Source organism: Falco peregrinus, chromosome 4 (genome assembly GCF_023634155.1).
Source record: "Falco peregrinus isolate bFalPer1 chromosome 4, bFalPer1.pri, whole genome shotgun sequence".
Lineage (NCBI taxonomy): Eukaryota > Metazoa > Chordata > Aves > Falconiformes > Falconidae > Falco > Falco peregrinus.
Window position 1 is genome coordinate 32,351,312 of NC_073724.1, and position 22,292 is coordinate 32,373,603.

The window sequence follows — 22,292 nt, forward strand, 5'->3', positions numbered from 1 at the left end:
TTCTTCTTAAACAGTATGATGTTAAGACCTACTACATGCACCTGCCAACAGGTGATCCATGGAACCACAACTCTGCTGCCTCAGTGGGATAAATGTGTGGACCTTGTTGAAAGCGCGCTCCCTTATGTTGTGGGTAAGATGTTTGTGAATGCCCATTTTCAAGAAGACAAGAAAGAGATGGTGAGTCCTCTGAGATCTCTGTCTATAAACTTTTAATTAGTGTCTCCCTCCTCACAGATTACCCCTGATGTTAGACCAAAGTTTAAAAAGAGACAAGATTATTGAAAATGCTATAATTGGGGCTGGGGGAGGGGGTGGGGGTGGTGGGGGGGGGGAAAGACAAGGAGAAAATGGAACAAATTTGAAGAAATGTCACCTTTTTGTCCATCCGAGCCCTGCATGTTCTTTCCATCTTCAGTCCTTCAGACAAATACGTAGTGAGACCAAAACCAGGTTGAACACCACTGATTTGCATAAATAATGACAGCCAGGCTGTGCAGGAACAGAGTGAGAGGTATTGGTGAGAAACAGTTTAGTATAGCTAGTGTAACTCATTATAGTAAACTTTTCACTGACTAGTTAAGACTGGTCAAGAGCTCTCTGCTTCAGGGTTACCCTTTTGAAGCTGTCTGTGCTACACCTGTAGTCTAAGAAAAGTGCAACTGATGTTTGGCCCGAATTAAGGGAAGCTTAGAGCCACATACTGAGAGTTTATTTTTGTGATTCAAAGCTTTTTTGCTCAATGGTGAAGGGAAGTGTTCTTCCACACTGCTGAGTCCAGAGAACAGCTTTTAGCTGGATGTTCATCCTCATTCTAAAACTTAAAGCATAGCTATGTTATCACTTCTCTTAATAACATATTCAAATGATTAATTACCCGTCACAATAAATTATGTCTTATTTTCAGTTCATATTTTTCTCATAAGGTTTTCCAGTATCTACTTCCCAGCGATTGATTTTCCAACAATAATCAACTTAAAATTAGATAATTTAGTCATTGAACTTAGTTGTTAGTGCAGGAGAGGCACAACCATTTAGGAAACATCAAATAGCATCCTGCGCTGAGAATGACAGCTCTGTGATAGTCCTGCACTGCCCTTGCTCAGTAGCCTGAGTGTGTGTCTGTTTGACTTTATCTAGTTCGACTGTTTTCTCAAGGAAGGACTTCATTTTAGACAGATCAACACTCTGATTTGGCTCATCCAGATCTTTATGACGTGTGTTTCCCTCTCAGTTTCTGCATTTCTTTTGCTACTTGCCTTCAGCTAGAGTTTCCGTTTTGAGATCCAGCTTTTCAGTCACCTGCTTATTGACTGAGCTTGTGCTGTGCTATTTGGCAGTTTAGTGGCAAAAATATTTCAGGGACTCACAGTGTCACCTCTGTGCAAGATAAGTGGGAAGAGAAAGACTATAAGAAATGTACACTTTATGAAGGGGCAGACACTTTTTCATGTTTGTATATGCAAGGGAAAATTATGAGGAGCTGATAGAGTAGAAAATGGGTTTCTCTTGAAAGGTGACCTAATTAAAATATTTTTTGGAATGTACATTCCTCTCAGGCCAAGTCTTTGAAAAATTATCAAGTCTGAATTCACAGTAGTATCCCTAATAAGAAATGCATATAAAATTTATAGAGTAGATCACAAGATTCAGACTTATAATGAACTGCGCATAGAGATAAAATTAGATACAGGTGAAATTTGTTGCAATCCATTTGGAAGTGTGCTTTTCAGGTTAACCATTTGCAGTGTTATTATTTTAATTTCACTGGCTTTCAGTTCTATTTCTCTTTCTTGAGCAGTAAGAAAGCACTTGAGAAAAGCATTCTTAATTGTACAGATTCCCCCCCTGGCTCATGACAAATATCTGTCTAAGATAAGCAAATCCTGAGTTATGGATAATATGGATTCTTTTTCCTCTGTTTGGTGATTGATGTTTCATACCTTAGATACTTCTCCCCTTTTATCAAGAAAGACATTATTTGTGTCTAAATATAGCACTGTTTCTAACCCAGAGCGCCTGCAGTGTTTCTTACAGCTATGCCTGAGCAGTTTCAGTAATAACTTTGGTTGCAGGAATAGGTTTCTCCCCCTGCCCCCTGCAGCTACAGCTGGTGCATAAAGCCTAAGTATACACCAGGGCCCAGCTGCAGAGCTTGAGTTTGAACTTGTAACCTCCAAATACAGGGAGTTCACCTCATTAGTGCACTAAGTTAATTGAGTCAGTGCTCTGTCATCAATATCTTTAAGTTACCCTATTCCCTGGGATGCAGTTTACTGTGAATGTTTGCCTGTTGAGTCATATTTAATGCTAGACCTGTTCTAGTAATTCCATATTGTCTCTAAAAGTAAAAAAAAAGTGTTTTTTGAAAAGGGTAGGAAAAAATGAATAATCAAAGGAGCTTTGCTATGTTTTGCCTGGCTCTACCACAAATAAAGAACAGTTCCAGATTAAAATATACATCTGATACATAAATGACAATTTAGCTGAAGGTAATGTTACTTGCCAGGGTTTCGTCCCTGTTTTTTATGACATTTCAGAGCTACTAGATCTATAGAATAAAATTATATAAAACGCCGAAACTTGACATTTTTATTATTTTTAAATGTAACATAATTGATAACACAAAGCTTAATGTAATGATTATCTGTCATGTCTTTTGCTATCTCAGCTCTGGTTTGGTCTGTGCTAAAGGATTCAAGCAACAGCTGGATCCCCTGAATTGCCTCTACTGAATTCTCTCACAATATTCTCAGTGGCTATCAGTCATGAGGTTCATCTACTGGAATAAACAGAAGCAACAGATAACATACACTTTTCTGGGCTGTGCTGCCAGACAGATGCATAGGCATGAGGACATTTCTACTCTTTAGACTAATATAATGCATTTCTAAGCCATTAGATTTCTTGATTTGTGTCATTTTAGGGTTTTCTTAGTGTGCATACTCACTAACCACTCCTATATATATATATATATATATATATATATATATACACACACATTTTTTTTACTTGTTTGTGGTATGCTTGTGGCTTTGTATAGATGTCTGAAGAAGCAGCCAAGCTAAAATGGTTGTGAGTTTTCCTAGCTTTGCACAGATGCAAGCTGTCACTCGTGGGTCAAGACCACAGGAGCAGTTAAGGCTGCTCAGTGTTGTGAGCTGTGGCCTCTATCCTTGGAGTAAATAGAGTATGAGTACTTCACAAATACAGATTAATGCAGGCTAAATATTTGGATGCTGCTTTATATTTGGATCATGATCCTGCCAGCCCAAATTCAGTCCTCTGGCAGTGTTAATAAGGCGTGTCTCAGTTTGACATAAACCAAACAAGGCTACAGATGCTCCTCTCTCTGCAGAAAAGGTTTTATCTGTGCAAATGCCTCAGAGCTGGCTCCTTCTGCATGGGTAGTGATCTAGAACCGAAGTATCCACAATTGTGACATGGAAGAATCGGCAATGAACAGGTTGTGTGGTTCACCTGAAGAAAAGAAAATGGAAAGAAACTTATTTTCTGAAGTGTTTGAGGACTGGAGAAGGAAGAAATTTGCCTTCCAGAAAGAATAGCAGACACTGTCTGAGATGGAATCATTTAAGGTCTAACCAAATCCATTGCTTCTATGTGCACCAAACCTTTTCTTATAATGATTCTCCCATGACATATTTCACTGGGGCAGGGTTTGCTAAATGTTTTGCAGATGGAAGAGTTGACTGAAGGAGTTCGCTGGGCTTTTATTGACATGTTGGAAAAGGAAAATGACTGGATGGACTCTGAAACAAAAAGAAAAGCTTATGAGAAGGTAACAGATATAAATGTTGAATGGATAAAATCCTGTTACATTGAAGATTTGACTTGAATGAGAATAGAATGTCATGGACTGTACTTGCAGTTCCAGTTATTTACCTATTGTTTTGTTTGTGAAGGGGCATGTGCCACATTTGTTTTGCTAGAAGTTTGAGCTGTCTGAGCTCCTGCTTCTCCACTAATGTTATTTTTGCTACCTTGTTCTTCCTCCCTTGTCTCCAGCTTTCCCCATCTGGCTCTGGTTGATGTAGACTGTGAGTTTATTTCAGATTTTCCTGTGCAGTGGCTTTTCTTGACAAGGTCATCATCTTGATTGGGATGTCAGGGGCACAACAGCCTACAAACAGAAAATGGTATCTAAAACAACTGGGGCAGCTGAAGGTGTTTGGTGTGAAGATGGAGGATTCACCCTAGAAGGGGTTATGAGAGTACTCCAGGTCTTGTACCTTCTGTCATGCCTACCTTGAAAGCCATCTTCCAGGAGTGCAATGGCCATCCCAGCTGAACACCCATCTCCCAGTAGAGTAATGCCAGTTATGAAGTGTTATGGTCAAGGATGACATTACTGGTCCTGATTACTTTTCGATGGAGTGGCAGTAAAATGCAGGGTGTAAAGGTGATGGCAGGAGGAGGTAGTCAAAGCTCCCTTTTCACTCTTTTTTCACGTTTGCAGCATGCGATAAATGGAAAGGGAGCTTTTCCAAAGGCAGAGCTCTGCCCCTAGAGCAGCAGTTGGAAGAAGTATAAACAAGGAAGAGCGTATGAAATGAAATGAAATGTGTAGGACTGTCTCTTTATTTGTTGAGGCAGTGGGTATCAGTGAATTAGTGAATACCCTCTTTGAATAAATGACATGCAAGTACAGCTGAACTGTTCCAGCTCACTGTGCTTGAATAAAAACAGCATTTTGATTTAAAAACAAACATGGACTTCAAAGTTTTTTTATAATTCTGATGAAAAGGCTGTTGAGACATTTTATCATTGGAAAGTTTTAAATGCCATATACAGCCCATTTACATTTTATACAGCAATTCTCTTCACAGATGTGCAAATGAAATAGCTGCATAAGCACACCAATAAATGCTATAGCAAGATAACAATAGTAAGTTGGCATTTATTTGCTGCTAACCTGAAGGTAAATGGACTGCAGTTACTACTTCTTACTGGCTGTTACGCTTGGTTTTTTACTAGAAATGCTCTTAGAAATAGAATGTTCTGTAATTTAGACATTTGACAAATTTGGTGCAAAATAAGCACAGGAAGATTTTCTAATTATTTCCTTAATAGAGATATGTTTATATACCTTTACAGGCATACGTAAGTCTGATGCTGATTTTTCTAGCAAACAATCTGCATAACCATTCTGTTCAAAATTCCTACCTGCCTTTCAGCAGAGAAACAATAGAACTATTGCCACAAACTAATAAACTCCCTAAAAAGTTCTCCCTTTCACAATTTAGGGACAGTTTTGTTCAGAAGGTAGGTTAGGTCCTTTGTAGACAGAGATGCCTGTTTCCCATTGTTGACACATTTAGGCAGCTTATGGCACTTTGCTCCCAATTCAGGCATCTCGTTTAGGTTTCTGGAGTTAGTGGGGTAAGTCTGGGCCAAACAGTGCATGATATTCAAGCAGTACGATAAAAATAATACTACAAGCCATAGTACTATGAATAGCAGATGGTTTAATCCATTCTCACTGACTTGAACAAAAATTTTATAGTTTACTGACATAGGAACAAGGTCAAGCTTGCAAGACACAAGTGTTACGTACTGACTTAGAAATTGCAGCAACAATTATGAGGTAGGACTTATAACTGTAAGTTTCAGTTTAGATGCACAGAAACAGCTACTTGGCTTAAAAGGAAAGAGTCTAGAGGGGTATTTTGGTAGATTTCCAGACATGGATATTGTGTGTGTTTATTAACTACTATTTGTTGCTAATGATAGATATTGGATTTGTCCTGGGATATTTGGATGGGCGTGTTTTTAATTCAAGAAAAAGATTCATTACATGTATGGTCAGATAATTCACTGGGGAAATCTAGGATTTATAATACAACAGAACCTTCAAAATCTGTTTCTCTGTTTCAATTAGATCTCCTGAGCCCAGCACATAATGCTGTCACTTTTTTAATACTTACACTTTAATAAAGCAGCACAGACAACAGGAATTTTGGAGTGGGGATTGTTTGTGTTTTGTTTTGTTTTTTAAACACCAGTATTACTTTATTACTTTATTCTATAGCTCTGTAAAATTGACATTTCTTTGTCAGTAAATGTCACCTGCATCTGTGAGGACAGTGCAAGTGCCATGGAGTTCACAATTTAGGAAGGATCTTGGTTTGTTCTTGAAGAGCAAATTGTATTGTCCTGGGTCTGTCTCAGGTTTACTTTTCATTTTGGACCACTATCAAAATAGAGACTAGTGTTATGACAGAGCACAGTGGGATGCACAAGGTAACCTTCTTCAAGGCAAAGGCCAGAAAGGACTCTCTGCTTTGATCTTCTGCATAGGTAAACTGTAGTATTTTAACCAGTTATTTCTGGGCTGAGCCAAATAACATAAAACAACTGTTCTAGTTCTCGGTGATTACTCACATCTCAGTGAATTTTCTTTTTTTGTTAGGGTAGGATACTCTGTAATTAAATTTGAGGCCTGTGTGAGCATCTTCTGCTTGTTTCTACTTCCAGAACAAAATATGGCACCTTCTTCATCATTAATCTGATATCCTTCTACAATAAGGTCACCTGCTTAGCGGACTGAGGGAAGATGGTGGGTGTAGCTTTTCTGGATTTTACTGAGGCTTTTGATACTGTCACTCACAGCATCCTTCTGGACAAGTTGTCCAACTGTGAGAAGAGCAGGTGCAGAGTGTGCTGGGTGAAAAACTGGCTGAACAGTAGGGCTTAAAGGGTTGTAGTGAATGGGGCTACATCTGGCTGGCAGTTAGTCACCAGTGGTGTTCCTCAGGGCTCAGTCCTTGGCCAGTTCTGTTCAATATTTCTGCCAAAGATGTGGATGCAGGAGTTGAATGCACTATTAGCAAGTTGGTTGATGATACCACACTGGGAGGTGCTTTTGACAATCTTAGGGGACAAGATGCCTTGCAGAGGGATCTAGATAGCTTGGAGCACTGGGCAATGATTAATGGGATGAAATTTAACAAGTCAAAATGCCAGATTCTGCACCTGGGACAGAGTAATGCTGGGCACAGATATAAACTGGGAGAGGAGCGGCTGGAGAGCAGTCCTGCAGAAGGGATCTGGGGATGCTGGTCGGCAGCAGGCTCGGCAGGAGTGAGCAATGTGTCCTGGCAGACAGGAGGGCAAACCGCATCCTGAGGGGCATCAAACGCAGCACAACCAGCCCGTCAACACAGGTGACTGTCCCGCTGTATTCAGCCTTGGCGCGGCCTCACCTTGAGTACTGTGCGCACTTCTGGGACCATTTAAGAAGGATGCTGAGGTCCTTGAATGCGTCCAGAGGAGGTCAACAAAGCTGGTCAGAGGGCTGGAAGACATGTTTTATGAAAAGCAGCTAAGGACTTCGGTCTTGGCTAGTTTGGAGAAAAGGAGGCTGAGGGGTGACCTCATTGCTCTCTACAGCTTCCTGAGGAGGAGAAATGGAGAGGGAAGCACTGACCTCTTCTGCCTGGTATCCAGTGACAAGATTTGTGGGAATGGTTCAAAGTTGCATGAGTGGAGGTTCAGACTTGACACTAGGAAACATTTCTTTTCAGATAGCGTGGTCAAACTCTGGAACAGGCTTCCTAGAGAAGTGGTCAATGCCCCGTGCCTGTCAGTGATTAAGAGGCATTTTGGACAGTGCTTTAACTTTTGGTCAGCCCTGAAGCGGTCATGAAGTTGAACTAGGTGATTGTTGTAGGTCCCTTACAGCTGAAATATTCTATATTGTTATATCCTATTATTATTGCCTATTAAGTAAAGAAAGGAAGTTAGGTAAATAATGTCTTGGTCTTTTATGTTTTCATCAGTAGCTGTTCACATTGTCCTTTATAGCAAAGCAGAATAAAGGTCCTGCCTGAAGTTCTATGGCAGACCGTATACAGCATGGAAATAACTGTGATTCACACATCTTTCTTTTCCTCTGTATTTTTAATCTCATATTCTTGAATTCTTTGAATGCTCTGGAAAGAAAGCAACTGTAGAAACCGGGTTTTTGTTTGCTGGGCCTGCTCCATGTGATCCATTTAGTTTGCCATTAGCCTTTAACTTCAGACATATTTGTGTCATTAACAAAATTTTTACTCATTTTCTGAAAGGAAAAAACAGTTGATGCATGATCTGCATGTCTGAACTGTAAGCATGGAGAGCCTTCCTAGGAAAACACCTCATCTTAGACTACTTTTCTGTTCTTTATGGTGTCTGTATCTTTAGATAACAACACTGTAATGCAAATGATCTGGCAGGCTTTAAAGAGAATTAGTTGTAAATCCTCTCTGTGATTTGGATACTCACTATTTTGCATGTTTTCTGCTGCCTGCTTTCTGACTGATGCCCACCTTCTTTTGTACTTGGCTGAGGCCAGACTTGTATACCTTGCTGTCAGCCTGATGCTTTGCAATCAAAGGGACCATCGACCTCGCAGGACTTACAAAAGGCCCTCTGGTAGAATCAATGCTTGAATTTTGCTTTAGGCAGCCTGTCAGCTCCATCTAATCACTGAAATATTTATCCGTCTGTGACTCTCTTTGTGTCTGTTCTGTTGTTTTAAGTTACTCAGAGTGAACACTACTAATTTGATGAGCCCAAACCATATTGAAAGGATCAAATCGACTGGTCCTTGTGACAGGGAACAATTGTCTTGCAGCCTTGAGTTCTGAGAATCATGCGTTTAGCCCTTGTATACTTTGGAGTTAGGGTTTGACTTTCCCTGTGTAACAAAGCAATATAAACGAGATAACATCTAATAATTTCCTTCTATCCTCCCTCCATTCCTCTCTTTCTGTGATCGAAACACGGATTTAAATCAGACCATCTGAAGGCCAATCTTACAAAGAAAGTTTTTATCAGAGTAAGGTGACTCGGTCTGTCCTCACGTGCAGTTCTCACCTAGCTCTCTGGATGGAGCTCATGCTGCTTCCAAAGGAGCTCCGAGTAGGAGAGAAGCGTTCAGCTCTGTGCTGTAACGCTGTTTGCTGCCCTGTCCCTCCTCTGCTGTGTGCAAGCCTTGCTTTATTGCTCTGTATTTGACTGTCATCTGAAACGTGCTTAACCTATGCCTGTTAACCTCCCGAATTTCCAATAGAGAACTCTGATTTAATAAAAAAAAAAAAAAAAAAAAGAGAAAAAGGTTCCTTCTCTTGCCCTTTTAGCCTCTCTCTAAGGGTCATTAAATTTTGCCTTCATTTGAAGAACAGAGAAATTATCCAAATGAGTACAGCTCCAAGGGTGTGTCTGGCAACAGTCTTCAAGTACATGGTCTGCGCGTTACAGAAGCCGTGCAGAAAGATCCCTCGTTGGTGGCCCAGGCACCTGGTGAGCTCTGGGCCACCTTGCAGCCTCTGAGAAGGGTGGAAGATGAAGAGGGAGGGGAGAGAGGAGAGCCTTTTGTTTCCCTTACAATGAAGGTGCAGATTTCAGCCCAGGATATCAGCCAAATGGTATTGACGGCTCTGTCTTGTAATGGTGGGCAACAGCAAAAAGGGAGAACCTGCAAGTGAAACTCCATTGACATGTCGTGTGTGATCAGGGCTCTCATCTTTAAAATGATAATATATTGCTTCTGCTTTTCAAAGGATAATTCAGTGGAAGATTATCACTGAGATGTAAAATTATTCCCTTTTCTAGGCAGGAGCCATTATTTTATTAGTGACTGTTTTTCCTTCCTGAAATGCCTTTTCTGCTTGGGTTTAATTGGAGGCTTGAAAAACAGCCCTTTACACAAAAGCCTGTTTTCTGAAAGTTTGCAAGGCTCCTATAAAATAGCCTGCATTGTAGGAAGTTGGGTTTTTTTGCTTTGCAATACTATTTTTAAAGCATGGATGATAAGCCAAAAAAAGCTTGTTTTTCCTCTAATAAGATTTTTCTCTAACATTATTAACCTCTTTAGGTCATGAAGCACAAATCCCAAGGTCACTGTGCAATCATTTTTTGCCTACTGAACTTGCCTGCTGCTTGGCTTTACTTTACTTCTCTCTAAGGAAGCTGTATAGGCAACATTTGTTTTCTTCACATCTCTCTGAGTCTGAAGACTGAGGCAAGAGGACCACAGGGAAATACAAGGACACTGGGTGTCTCATAGCTATATATGTGCGCATAGCCTAGCTATGGGTGTCTCAGACAGTGTAAGGTACCTTTGTTTAGCCTACAGGGTTTGTTCGGCTGCTTCAGAGAGCTACAGCAAACCTCCCTAGATAACACAGTGTAATTTAGGCCAATAGCCCTTAGGAAATCAAGAGCCATCTGTACAAACCCTAATTTAACAAAGTATAGAAACTTTAAATGAGGTAGGTGTTCATGGGTTATCCCACTGAAGCCATTTGCTTCTCAGCTGGAACTTATGGGCCGTATCCAGCCCTCCAGTCAATTAACTGAGCCCCCACCATCTTTCCCAGTTCTCCATGGTCTCTCTCTCTTCACATTTGGGTGATTTCACTATGAACATGACAGCCATACTGCTCACACCAAAGGTCCAATGTCTGGTTGGGACAGTGGCCAAAGAGCAGCAGATGTTTAGAGATGAACATAAGGACAGGGCAAGCATAAAGGGGTACATTCCCACTATCCTCTCCTGGACTCTGACATTTGCAGCTCAGTTGCTTCCTGAATCAGAAGTCGTGTCTTTGTATTTATTCATATTTTTCTGCTGTGAGTTTGCCTAATGACTTTTTGAACCCAAGACAATTTTTATCATCTGCAGCTCCCCAAGGCAATGAGCTCCACTGCCTCACTGCTCTCTGTGTGAAAAAGCATCTCCTTTTGCTCGTCTGGAAAATGTTAGCTTTTCCCGCTGTGTTCTTGTAGTGGGGAAACCAGAGAATCATAATCTCCTGTTCTTTTCTTGTGCCCACTCTTGCTTCTGTATAACCCTGGCACAGCTATATCCAGGGAGTATGGAGCATCCTGCATTTGTTCATACAGACTGGCTGGAGCGTGCACTAGATATGGTACTGAAAAATAACTTTTCATTAAGATCTGAGGCATACCCAGACAAAAAGGCCAGACACCACAGCTTCAGGAGCTGAAATTGATCTTGCTTAATGCCATGCTAATTTTGCACAAAGATGACAAATCATACAATCTTGAGAGCGGTCACTGGGTGCTCTGCAAAAAGAAAACATGTCTTTTGTGCCTTGTGGGGTCTGTGGATCCATCCTATATAAAATAATGCAAAAATATGACAGAGGAACCAGACCTGAGTCTCAGTGCCTCCCATATCTCAAGTGGGCTTTTTCTGGAATGAAGGCCAGCACAAGGCTGACAGAATAACGTTTGGTAAAAGAGCGGGATGGAGTTTCAAAAGTGAAGATCCCAATACCCCTTTTACAAGTTCTTTTAAGATGACTTTATATCTTTGGTTCTAGGATCTCAGAGAACTTCACAAAGTGTAAGGCTGCTTCAGAACACTAACAGAAGCTGCCAGACTCACTTCAGAAGAACTAGGAAAAGGAGAAATTTCCAAAGGCTCTAATTGCATTTCTGCACTTCATTCCTGTTCAGAAATCAATAGTGGTGACTTCTGACTTCCAAATTTACTGGTTTTACTAGAAAGTTTGATTCAGATCTTGAAACAACCTTGTCATTTCTAAACGGGAGAGCGTACTTCTGCTTACTGCCAATTGAACCTTGGCCACATTCTTCCTTTGTGGAAGTGAGCTTTCTGAAATTAGGGTAGTCTCTGTCTGAATGAAAAAACTGAAGGTCCTTCCAGTATTGTAGCAGTTGCATTGCAAGGAGAATGAACAAGTCTCCTAATAAATTTGAAACATGGGTTGGAGTTCAGAAAAGGCAGTCACGTTTTAACTCTTTTCCTACAGGTCTACAATTCCCTTGGACATTAAATATATCACCAGGAGCTTATCTTCATAGTGTAACTCATCTTTATCCTACCATGTGCATGGACATGTGAGGACAACTCCATAGGAAGCAGGAAGTGAAGTAGCTGCTGCCCAGCTCAGAAATTATGTAGGGGAATTGAAAAGTTTGCTCTACTTATCTAGTTTGGAATTTAGTCAGGACATTGAGGCTACCACTCCCACATCATCCCTGAGATAGCTGTTTGGAAAATGCCAATGTTTAGAGTAAAATTTTTCACCTGGAAGATACAGAGAATGCAAGGTAGTTTCCTACTAGAGTAGCGTTCCACACTTTCCTCTGAGTAAAAATAGGTCTTCAGTTTCCATCAGATTAACAACACTTATCTTTTTTAAAGTCAAATGTTTATTTCTCATCACAAACTTTAGATTTTGAACTCAAAGAATCATATCTCTCATATCCTGAATTTAATTTAACCTTCTCAGGAAGATGGGGCTTTCCTGTTCAGTAACCACAGGAGATGTTCTTCACCATTGGCCAGAGTGGAAACTAATAGCCATGGCATGTTTGCTTATCTCTTATCTCTGGGGTTAGATTGCTCCTGTCAGCTTCTCCCTTGTTATCTGGCTGCTGCTACTGCTCACTCAGTTGTGCAGGGATGTCAGTTCCATTAATAACCTCAGCACCGTGCAAACAGATAGTGGAAAACAGGTGAAGGGAGAGGAAATTGTATTTAACCCTGATCTCACAGCTGTCATTTTTCAGACTACAGCACAACTCTGTAAGGCCAGAATGGGAGCGTGACATCAAAACACTTGTGACAAATCTCCTGCTTGAAATAGGAGGGAGACAGATGGACGGACACACCTGCAGATGTTCAGGGACCAGGGTGAATCTGAAGCTTTTGTGGCAGAACTGCAACATGAAAGTATCGGTATGCTAAAAAACAGATTAGGTCTTCCAAAGGGCAGGAAGTCCTCTGCCAGCCTTGGAAGCTTCGTTCAGTTTCAGCTTTAACTTTCTTTATCTATGTTGTTTTACCAAGTAAAACTGCCTTCTGTAGAGGAACAGTTATAAAGACATTGTAGTCCCCCAGCTCAACAGTAACAGATATTGAGGTGTGGGAGACCCATTCTCTGTATGGAGGAGTCTACGAGGGCATGCTCAGGTATCCACTTGGCATTCCCTCTCTATTTTCAATGAATGTGCATTTTCTGGCTGTGGTGATCTCCATGTCTTATATCTGTCTGCCTGAGCCACCAAGAGGAAAGCTGCCTGCTTGCTGCGAGCAGGCAGGAAGCTCAGCAAGTCAGGGCCATGGGCTGGGGCTCTGGCATGGGCATGGGCCCTCAGGCACCAAGCTCTCCAGGAGCAGGAGCCTTAGCAACACTTTCACTTGCTCAGGGATTGTACTAGTCATGGAGGTCTGAATCAAAGTGGTGAAATGTGAAATGGCTTCTGGTACTGGTATGGCTGGAGTTTACTTTTAGAGGAGCTTTGCCACAAGGAGCTCATCAGACTCAGGAATTTGTTCCTTTAGTGACCTTTCAGAAGCCAGGACACTGTGCCTAAGAACCAAGGCTTCCTCAGCTGCCTTTATGAGGCTCAGCTTCATGAGGTAGCTGTGAGGCGTCTTGTGCTCAGTTTTCTGGGTGGGTGGTGAGTTCCATCACTGTGAAAATAAATACACATCTATAATTTCTTTAAAAATAGAAATATGTAAAGATTTGGAATAGAGAGGGATTTGGTCTTGAGTAGAAAGTAGAGTGTTTTCTGCTTATGTTTTTTCTGTATTCTGCAGCCTACATTTCTGCCTATGTCTGCATCTCTTTCCCCCATATACTATAGAGCATAGGCATATAAGATGGTGACCTGCTTGCTGATACAGTGCTGGTTGGGCTCCCTGTTCAAGCAAAAGTAATTTCTCCCTGGAGAGAAAACCTGAAGTCCTGAGACGAGTAATGCTTGTGTTCAGGTCCTCAGTCCCTATTTCAGTTCTAGAGTGGTGTAAGAACGAGTCTCTGCCATGCCTGGTCTCAGCTGTACCTAGACTGGGTCTGATGCTCACTTGTGGCTAGAAATGAAAAGAGATTTTTTCACATTCTGTTCATTAAAAAGAAAAAAAAGTTGCTCTGCAACCTTTGCTTAAGCAAAGATAACCTTGAAAATGTTAGATGGATATAAACTGATGCACGCAGAGGCTAAGGTCAGAAGTTGTCCCTTTCTGGAACGGGTTATTCAGTGTTTTGCATAAAACTGCCAAAAGAAATGCTGTGGTAACTCATACTGCTGTGACAGGGAGAGTTTCCTTGCCCTTTCCTAGGCTGTGGGGCTGCCCGTCTCTCAGTGTTCGGCACCAGAGATCTCTTCAGCACACTGGGCTTTTTGGGGCCATGGGACTTCTTCTTTTTATCAGCACAGTGTTTCTTGTTAAACCTGATGTTTTCCCAGAGCTAAAATAAAAACAACAGGAAAAATTTCACAGCAAGGTGGGTGTGCTTCTAGCAAGAGGTGGCTTGAAAGTGGGACTACAGGTCAACTGATGAGGAGCTCTAGGGGGGAGCAGTGAGGAAGGAGCTGAGGAAGGAGTTCCTACAAAAAATGCAACATCATGATTTCTGCAGCTCACTAACATTCCAAAGCCCATTCAAAGGTGACTTTTTCTTTGTGACATTCCAAATCCTTAGGATTCTGGTGCAAAATTTCTTTGGTAAAGATATCTGATGTAATTTCAAAAGGCAGATAAAGAGAATTTTGAGTTGGGTGCATACTTGGTTGGGTGGGGTTTTTTGTTTTGTTTTTTATTTTAAGAGACAATTGTATCAGAGAACATAAAACATTGCCTGAATATAAAAGCATGAGGAGATAGTTTTCTGTAGTGCTAAAGATGTGTCCAGGCTTAATTCAGGTGCATGAACTATTACAGCTCTGTCAAAGGCAGCTTAGCAGCATATACCATGTGACATATATATACCAGCATGACACTAATGATGGTCTGTGTCTTCAGAACAACACTTGCTTCTAGCTTGTTTGAAGAGCAGTGTGAGGAGCTCCTAGCTGTCTGCGCACACCCCGTGGGGTGTAGTCATTCTCTAAGTGATCTACAGATGTGTAGAGGTAAATCTAGTGCAGAAATCCCCATGCTAGAGTGGACCTATTACTGCTGGTGTGGAGCTGCGATGCCACAGCTGGACGTAGTGCAGACCGAGACAGTTTGCATATCCATGCACCATCCTTCCTTCTGGTCCACAAGCATGATCCCAGCTCCATTGGGAACCTAGAGACCCTTAAAACTGACCAAGGAACTTTAGACAGTAATGGTTAGGTGTTAAATATACCTTTTGCCATTTGCGCTGGTCTGTTGTATAAGTGCATTTATGTATTGTATAATGACAGAGGAAGGCAATTACTGTGTGTCATGAAGAAATACATTTAATTTACAGAGCTGTGGTTCCGTTCATGAAAGACAGCATTTATGTCTGTCATTCATAATATTCTATATATAAAATAATGGAATCATAGTAATTGTCATACAGAGGTTACAAATGGAAAAAAGAAATTAAAATAAAATGGACAAAGGAACTCTTTTTCTTAGCAAAATTAAAGCAAAGCTGGCAGCAGAACGAGTTTGGAACGAAGCTGGCAGGAGAAAATATGAGTAAGTCTATTAATTATACTGCTGCATTGAACTAAAGAGTTACACTTGTGAAAGTATCACAGTGGATTTGTATATTTATGTATGTAAAACTGTTTCACATTTTCTGTGATTTAATTCAGTTATATTGCTAAAAAATTATTTTAAAAGCGAGATTAGTTTCAACTGAAAATTTAATTCCTGTGAAATTATTGTCACAATGCTTGAACCAATGATTGAGTCTTTGTCTTCCAGAGACCCAAGAAGCAAAAGGGATTTAGGACAGGAAAGAGTGACACTGATGCACATTGTCGCTTTTTCTGACTCTTCCGTGCCTAACAGTCCTACTAAACCTTTATGTGCTTTAACATTACGGTTAGTAATAATAATATTGTCTTGCTAGATGGTGGATATTAAGACTGAACATACAATCCCAACCAACAGTTTACTTAGAAAATTTTGTGTCCCTTTTCCATTCTGTTTCCTATGATGATAATGTAGGGTATGATGTTTTTAAGTGTACTAGCTAATATTTTCTTGTCAGGAAGTTTTCTTCAAGTGAGGCTTTGGTTTCAACAGATGATTCAGAGAAAGAGGTAACAGCAAATAACCTGTTTACTGTTCCTTCTCCACCTTCCCACATGATGTGTTCCCAGCATTTGTCTTGTGCTAGTTCCAGCACTTTCTGGGTCTCTCCATGTAGTGAGTGATTCAGCTCGCTGATCTGGTGGAAAATTAGCTGGGGAAAAACTTGGATAGATTTCTGCTATGTTAGTGAGCTAAGTGGTCTCCCAGAAATATGGTGGCAAGAAGCTGAGGCAGCCTTTGGAGACTGAGCACAGGCAGCATGAGCAGAAGTACGGACAGAGATGGGAGGAGCAGGGGAGAAGAGTGAGGACTAGGACATTTTTTTCCTTTGTCAGCACAAAGTTCTTAAATGGACTCAGCTACTTTTGAAACCACAGTGTGTATTTAACTGAAAGCAATTTTATGTGTATGTGATGGATATGACTATTCACATAAGAAGTCACTTGGGGTTTTTTAATTTATTTTTTTCTTTACCCCTGGCATTAAGCTATTACAAGAATGGAGTGATAGCTGTATTTTCCATCTCCACAATCAATTAATTTTAAGCAATCAAAACAATTATTGAAATAGAGAGGGGAGAGTTATGGTGCTGTGTGAGGTCGTGGTTTGTGAATTGTTATTAAATGAAACACTAGCTCTGAAAATCTTGAAAAGTCTACATATTTTGTATTGTTGGGATGTGCAAATATAAAAGTTAAAGCCAAAGTTTAAAAATAAATAGTTTGATAATATAGCTATATTCTGGAGTATGAATTACAGCCAGTTCACTGCAGATCAAGTACTCTTGGAGATTATCATTTCAGGCCAAGTGTTCATTTTTGAGTTACCACTTCACTGTTGACTGCAGCTGATGGTGTGAAAATCCCTGATATTTCATGTGGCCCTTGCGTAGGAAATAATATATGTTATTAAGGTGGGCCCAGTCCATCTCCTACTCAAGTCAGTGGGTCACTTCCTACTGACATCTGTAGGACTGGGCTTTAGCCCCGTGATGGAACTTTTTAGTGTTTTACCAAGATCCATCACTCTATTTTCCTTCTTTTTCTATATGTAAAACCTAGATAGACGCAGTGATATCTATGCAGCAGTTTTACCAGATGGCTCTTGAATTGTCTGTTTTCAATGAAAAATGAAAAGACCAGACATGTACATAAAGGCTGAGTTAATCCTTGTAATTAAATGGAACATTACTCTGCTGTGAATGATTTTAGCTTTCAGAATGTATTTCATGCTAATTTTTCAGTGAATTGTAATTGTATTAATTTTTTATATTTTTAGAAGCTTGAAAATTATCTTCACAAAGTTATTGTGAGTCAAGTTGATCTACTGAAGATCCATCTCAGACTCATAAAACTTTGTCAGGGGTGAGCTATGTTTTGGGTTTGATTTTTTACAGTAGGTACAACATGTCAGTACTTGGTGTTGCTGGCAGGCCTACAAAATATCCAAATCATACTCTGATGGGCAAAGAAGACTCTCAGAAGGCTCACATCCCGAGTTTGGTTGTCAAGTGAGAATTTGACTAGACTGGAAACTGGGATGCTTTGTAGCATTGAAACACATGTGCGTGTTCTCACGTTGGCAAGTTGTTAAGTCAAGAGTGAAAGATCGTTTATTATTTTGTCTCTGTAGTAAACTGATTAGAGTGCTCTCGTTGTGCCAGAAAGAAATACTGATGGTAAAATCCCAACTGTGTTGAAGTCAGTGGGGAAACTTCCATGCATAATCAATGGCAGAGGGAGTAGTCCCACTCTGGGTCTTCTGCCTTGGAGCCTGCTCTCTCTGGCTGCTGGGATAGAAAACAGTTATCGTGACTTACCTGAAAGCATGCTGCTTCTCTGCATCACCCCCTCTTGCTTTCAGTGGCAGGAAAGGAAGCCTGAGGTGACAAGGTTTCTTAATTTACTCAACAGTCTAAGGTAGGCTCAGTATTTAACAATAGCTGGGGGAAATACCCCATCCCCTCTTTTCTTCCCGTACATGTAGTTATTTAATATGCAAATTAGAGAAAGGAATTAAGTGAGCCTTTAGACCATAGCAAGTTGTGCACGGTGCGTTTGCGGCAGATTCGTGTGCAATTACCACATGGCTGGGTTCCTGTACATTTGTCACATTTCATTTGCTTCCCACCATGTGTGTGCATGCCTCCTGGAAGGCTGGTCTTTTAAACATACTTTTAATCTTGTCAAGGGGAAAATACTGACTTCATTATCAAAAAGCAAGCCAGTCATAGAAGTGTTTTCCACTTTCTTGTGCTGTATGAATAAGGAGTCTTTGAATGGATGTTAAATGTTACTCAAGTGAACAGAAAACATAGCCAAGGAAGCAAGAAACTTCCAACGCACAAGTTTAGAAACCTGCTCTTTCTAACTTTTCTATTGTGCCAATAAATCAGGCTGTGTGCTGGGCTCAGCTGAATGGGCTTGGATCTTATGCAAAGCCCTTGGGAGGAATCCCAGATGGAGGGATTCCCAAGGACTTCAGAGGGCTTCTTGTGTCCTCTCACGGGTTTTGCTTTGGCTGTAGGAAACAGTCCCATCCACCAGGAGCCCCATGTCCTGCACTGTTGGCATCAGGGAACACTATGGTGTGCCACAGCCTTCTGGCCTGCCACCCACACTTCCTGCCCTAAGTGCTTGCCTGGGCGGCTGTATGGGCCTGGACCTCATCCCAGGCTGGAGTCAGGGTGCTGGGAGCAGCTCTTCAAAAAGAGATGCTCTTGGTCCTTCAGATCAAGCAAGCTTATTCCTCTGTTACTCCCACACCGGTATGTTCTACACTGTGGAGATAAGGTGACCCTGGGTCACTACCTCAGTAGGATCTCAGGAGAGCATGGCATACCTCTACATTTTTGGCTGCATTGTAGATACCATTAGGACCAATCTGAGACACACTCCTTTTCTGGGAGAACCTGTGGAGCGAGACATGGATTGCATGTGACAACCTTGTACCAGTGTGCCCTCCATCAGCTCTTGCTCTAGATCTTCTCAAAAAGGCTCCTGAACGATGTTATTTGTGAATTTAGTTGGTCTAGAAGCTTTGTAATGGTGTTTAAACATGTACTTATGTTTTCTAATAGAAAATTAACTTGGTAATGTAGTAACAACATACGTAGTTTTCTAAATTTTTGCTATCCTGCATGTCTGGTGGAACATTTAAGAAGGCATCAGAATTACAGTGCTAGTAAAGTGCCTTAGAGTTTAGTCATTACAGAGTCTATCATCTGTCTTGTTTGCTCAGACTTCTAAACCACATATATCGTGGTAAGAACTTATAAGTAACAAATTCAATAAAATAACATTTTCCTCATACACACACACACACATATCACAAGATACAGGCAGCTTTAGCCATTGATAAAACATCAAAGTACGAGGAACAGCATTATCTTTTGAGTTTACTTTCAAAAGTCTCTTTGAGACAAACTCTGTTATTTACTCGGGTTTTATATAGCCTTTATATAAAAAAAAAAAATAACCTCAGTAGAGTCCAGCTATTTTTTCCTCCTGCTTGAAAATTTTAATCTCACAACATCAATTGTGAAAGCTGCAAAGCAAAAGTATGTATGACCTGAGGTCAAGCTCACCTGAGGTAGTCTGTTTGGAAGAACATTTTCCCGTCTCTTCCTTTCCTAATGCAGCAGGACCTTGAGAGGAGTAAAGAATTTAAGTGTCACTAAAATAATAATTTTAAAAGTGAAATATTTATTATATGAGTATTTATGATATTATGTGATTATATATATTGAGGTCAACCTATGTCAGACCTGCCATTAAGGAACCTGGAGGATTCATCCTTACCCTTAGAGATGTTTGGTTAAGGAATGAGGTCTAAAAGGGACAAAAGCTGGCAGTTCCAAGCTGCTGTTTAGTGGGCTGCTGTGGAAGACAAGACTGAGATGGATGTGGCAGATATTCCACAAAAACCCCAAAATGTCCCTGTGGTGGAGTGGAGATATTATGTCACAACTAAGTACTAGCACCATGGGTTGGAGGGCAGGGCCCATCACTGCTTCTTTCAGTAAAGATGCGCTGCCAGATCTAGGCTGGTTCCATAGTCCTCTGTGTTTACAGCCAGTAAGGCATGAATTTATTTGCTTTTATTTAGAAGACAGTCTAGAAATAAAGAGCATTTTAAAAGGATATAATATAGCTCAAAACTAAAAATGTTCTTCTATGTGCCAAAACAAGATCAACAGCTTTTGATCAACACTGTACTGGCTAAGTCATTAGTGAAATGACATTGTACTGACACAATTATTCCTTACTTTTTTGTTAAAAACCACTGTTGATTTTTTTTGCCAGTTGCAGTATAAATTGTTTTTAAATGGTTTAGTCTTCATCGTATAAATTAGTTTTTAAATTATATCTGTTTAATCAAAATGCTAAGGGGCTCCACTATATAGATTCAACTCAGAGACTGCTTTAAGTGATTCAGGTGGGTACCCTGGAGTACATGCAGAACATTCGAGATTCACCAAACTTGTTCAAGCAGCTGGCTTAATGGAAACTAAAACTGATGAGTTTTGTTCTTTGCTTTCTCAAGATGAGTTTCAACTAGGATTAAAACACTGGAAATGGGAAAGGAAATTTTCCAGTTCTTTGCAAAGTTCAGTCAGCTGGACCTGACACCAACACCAGGAAAAAAATTAGACACTCTTGATTATATACAAACTTGCATATGAATTGCTCTCCCCTCCCCATCTTGCTTTTTACCCTGCCCCCAGGCATTTAAAATATCTGCTCTAGGTAGGCTTCAAATTTTAAGAAAGAAATTCAAATTTTAAGAAAGAAAAATTTAAGAAAGAAAGGCTGCTCTACCTTCTGGAAAACAGAAAACATTCTGTTGAGAGTTAATTTGGCACATTTCGTATTTTCTGTTCAGCGTTTGTCTTCCACTACCTTTTTATCTCTGGGGATATTTGCATGACAATGGGATCTTTCTTGCTTAAGAGATCATCTGCTCCTGCTGCTAATTTCCTACCTGAAGTTGTAATCTTCTGTTTGTGACATCTTAATTATCTCAAACATGATTGATTGTGATGTCACAAATGGAGGATTATGACTTTGGGTTGGAAATAAGATTGAGACACTTAAGGAGTTTGAATAAACAAAGACACCTTTCTTCTTGAAAAATAGAAGAGGAGACAAAACAGTTTTGGTTAAATGGAGGAAGTCCTCCATCAGCTTCCTTCTTACAATTGTGAAACAGACATTTCTAATTCTTGCTGTCATTGGAGGCCCAGTTGTATTGAGATGCTGTGAAAGGGGAGAAGGGGGCAAGGATTTCATTATGGAGGAAGGGGAATCTTCCCTTGAACACTCACCTCCTACAGCAAGAAGGAAATAGAAGCTGGCGGACCCCAGAGAAGTCCAGGCTCTGCTCACAGAGAGGTGAATGAAGGGTTGGTATGGCTGCAGTTGGTTTAAAGGCCATTCCATTTATTGCACTTCATATCTGCAATATTCGTGTGAGTTTAGACATCTGAGTTTGAAGAAGAAGTTTCTAGAAGAGCGTTTTTTGAGGGGTAGCGGGAATTCCAAGGAGAGTTTACATTTAGCATCCTGAAAACATTGTGGAAAGTGGAAGCTTTGTGCTACCCTAGTCCACCATGGCTTTAATTTATTCTATGGACTTGTCATATTTGACTTCTTGGTATGTCTCCTTACCCTTTTGTGTCCTTCTGCTCTTCAGTTCTGGAAATGTGTTGTTTCCCCAGAGATTGTGGATGGCTGGGTGGCCTGCTTGTGTTTTTGTGAGGACATTACTAAGGCTGTTTATATGCTTATGCCATGATTTACAAAGTGGGAAAACTCATCTACAGCTACTATCACTTCACACCAGAGTGTTTACACAGATTGTGTGTAAACACTGGGACCAAGTCATGACTGAAAGTAGAAAAAAAGTGGTTAATGAAATTGAAGTGTCTTATTTTAACACCTTTACTGACATTAGGGAAAGTGAAAAGACTGCAAAGCAGAGGGATGAAAGTGGAGAACAAAACCAAGATTAGCCCTGTGGTTTTAGGAAAGTACACTGTCCTTCAGAAAAGTGTGCACCCATCCTCAGGTGTAAATGAAAGTGACCTTCAGTGGAAATAGGCTAATCTGCACTTGCTGGGACCCACATTCATCCATATCTGTGTATCAAATCCATTTTAACAGGGATGTGTACCTGCTACTGCGCCATAGCAGAACAGTCTATTGCCTGTTGTCTTTTGGAAAACATTGTGGAGATGGGCATTTGACCGTCTGATTAACACAAAAAA

The 22,292-nt window shown here is 40.6% G+C and overlaps 1 protein-coding gene across 1 annotated transcript in view; it reads left to right on the forward strand.

Annotated features, from left to right (window-relative positions):
- Positions 1 to 22,292, forward strand: part of PHEX (phosphate regulating endopeptidase X-linked) — a 115,291-nt gene that overhangs the window by 53,285 nt on the left and 39,714 nt on the right. Inside the window, exons 11-12 of the mRNA XM_005231903.3 lie at positions 52 to 180; positions 3,698 to 3,799. Coding sequence (XP_005231960.1) covers positions 52 to 180; positions 3,698 to 3,799 — 231 coding nt within the window. The remainder of the gene's footprint in view (positions 1 to 51; positions 181 to 3,697; positions 3,800 to 22,292) is intronic.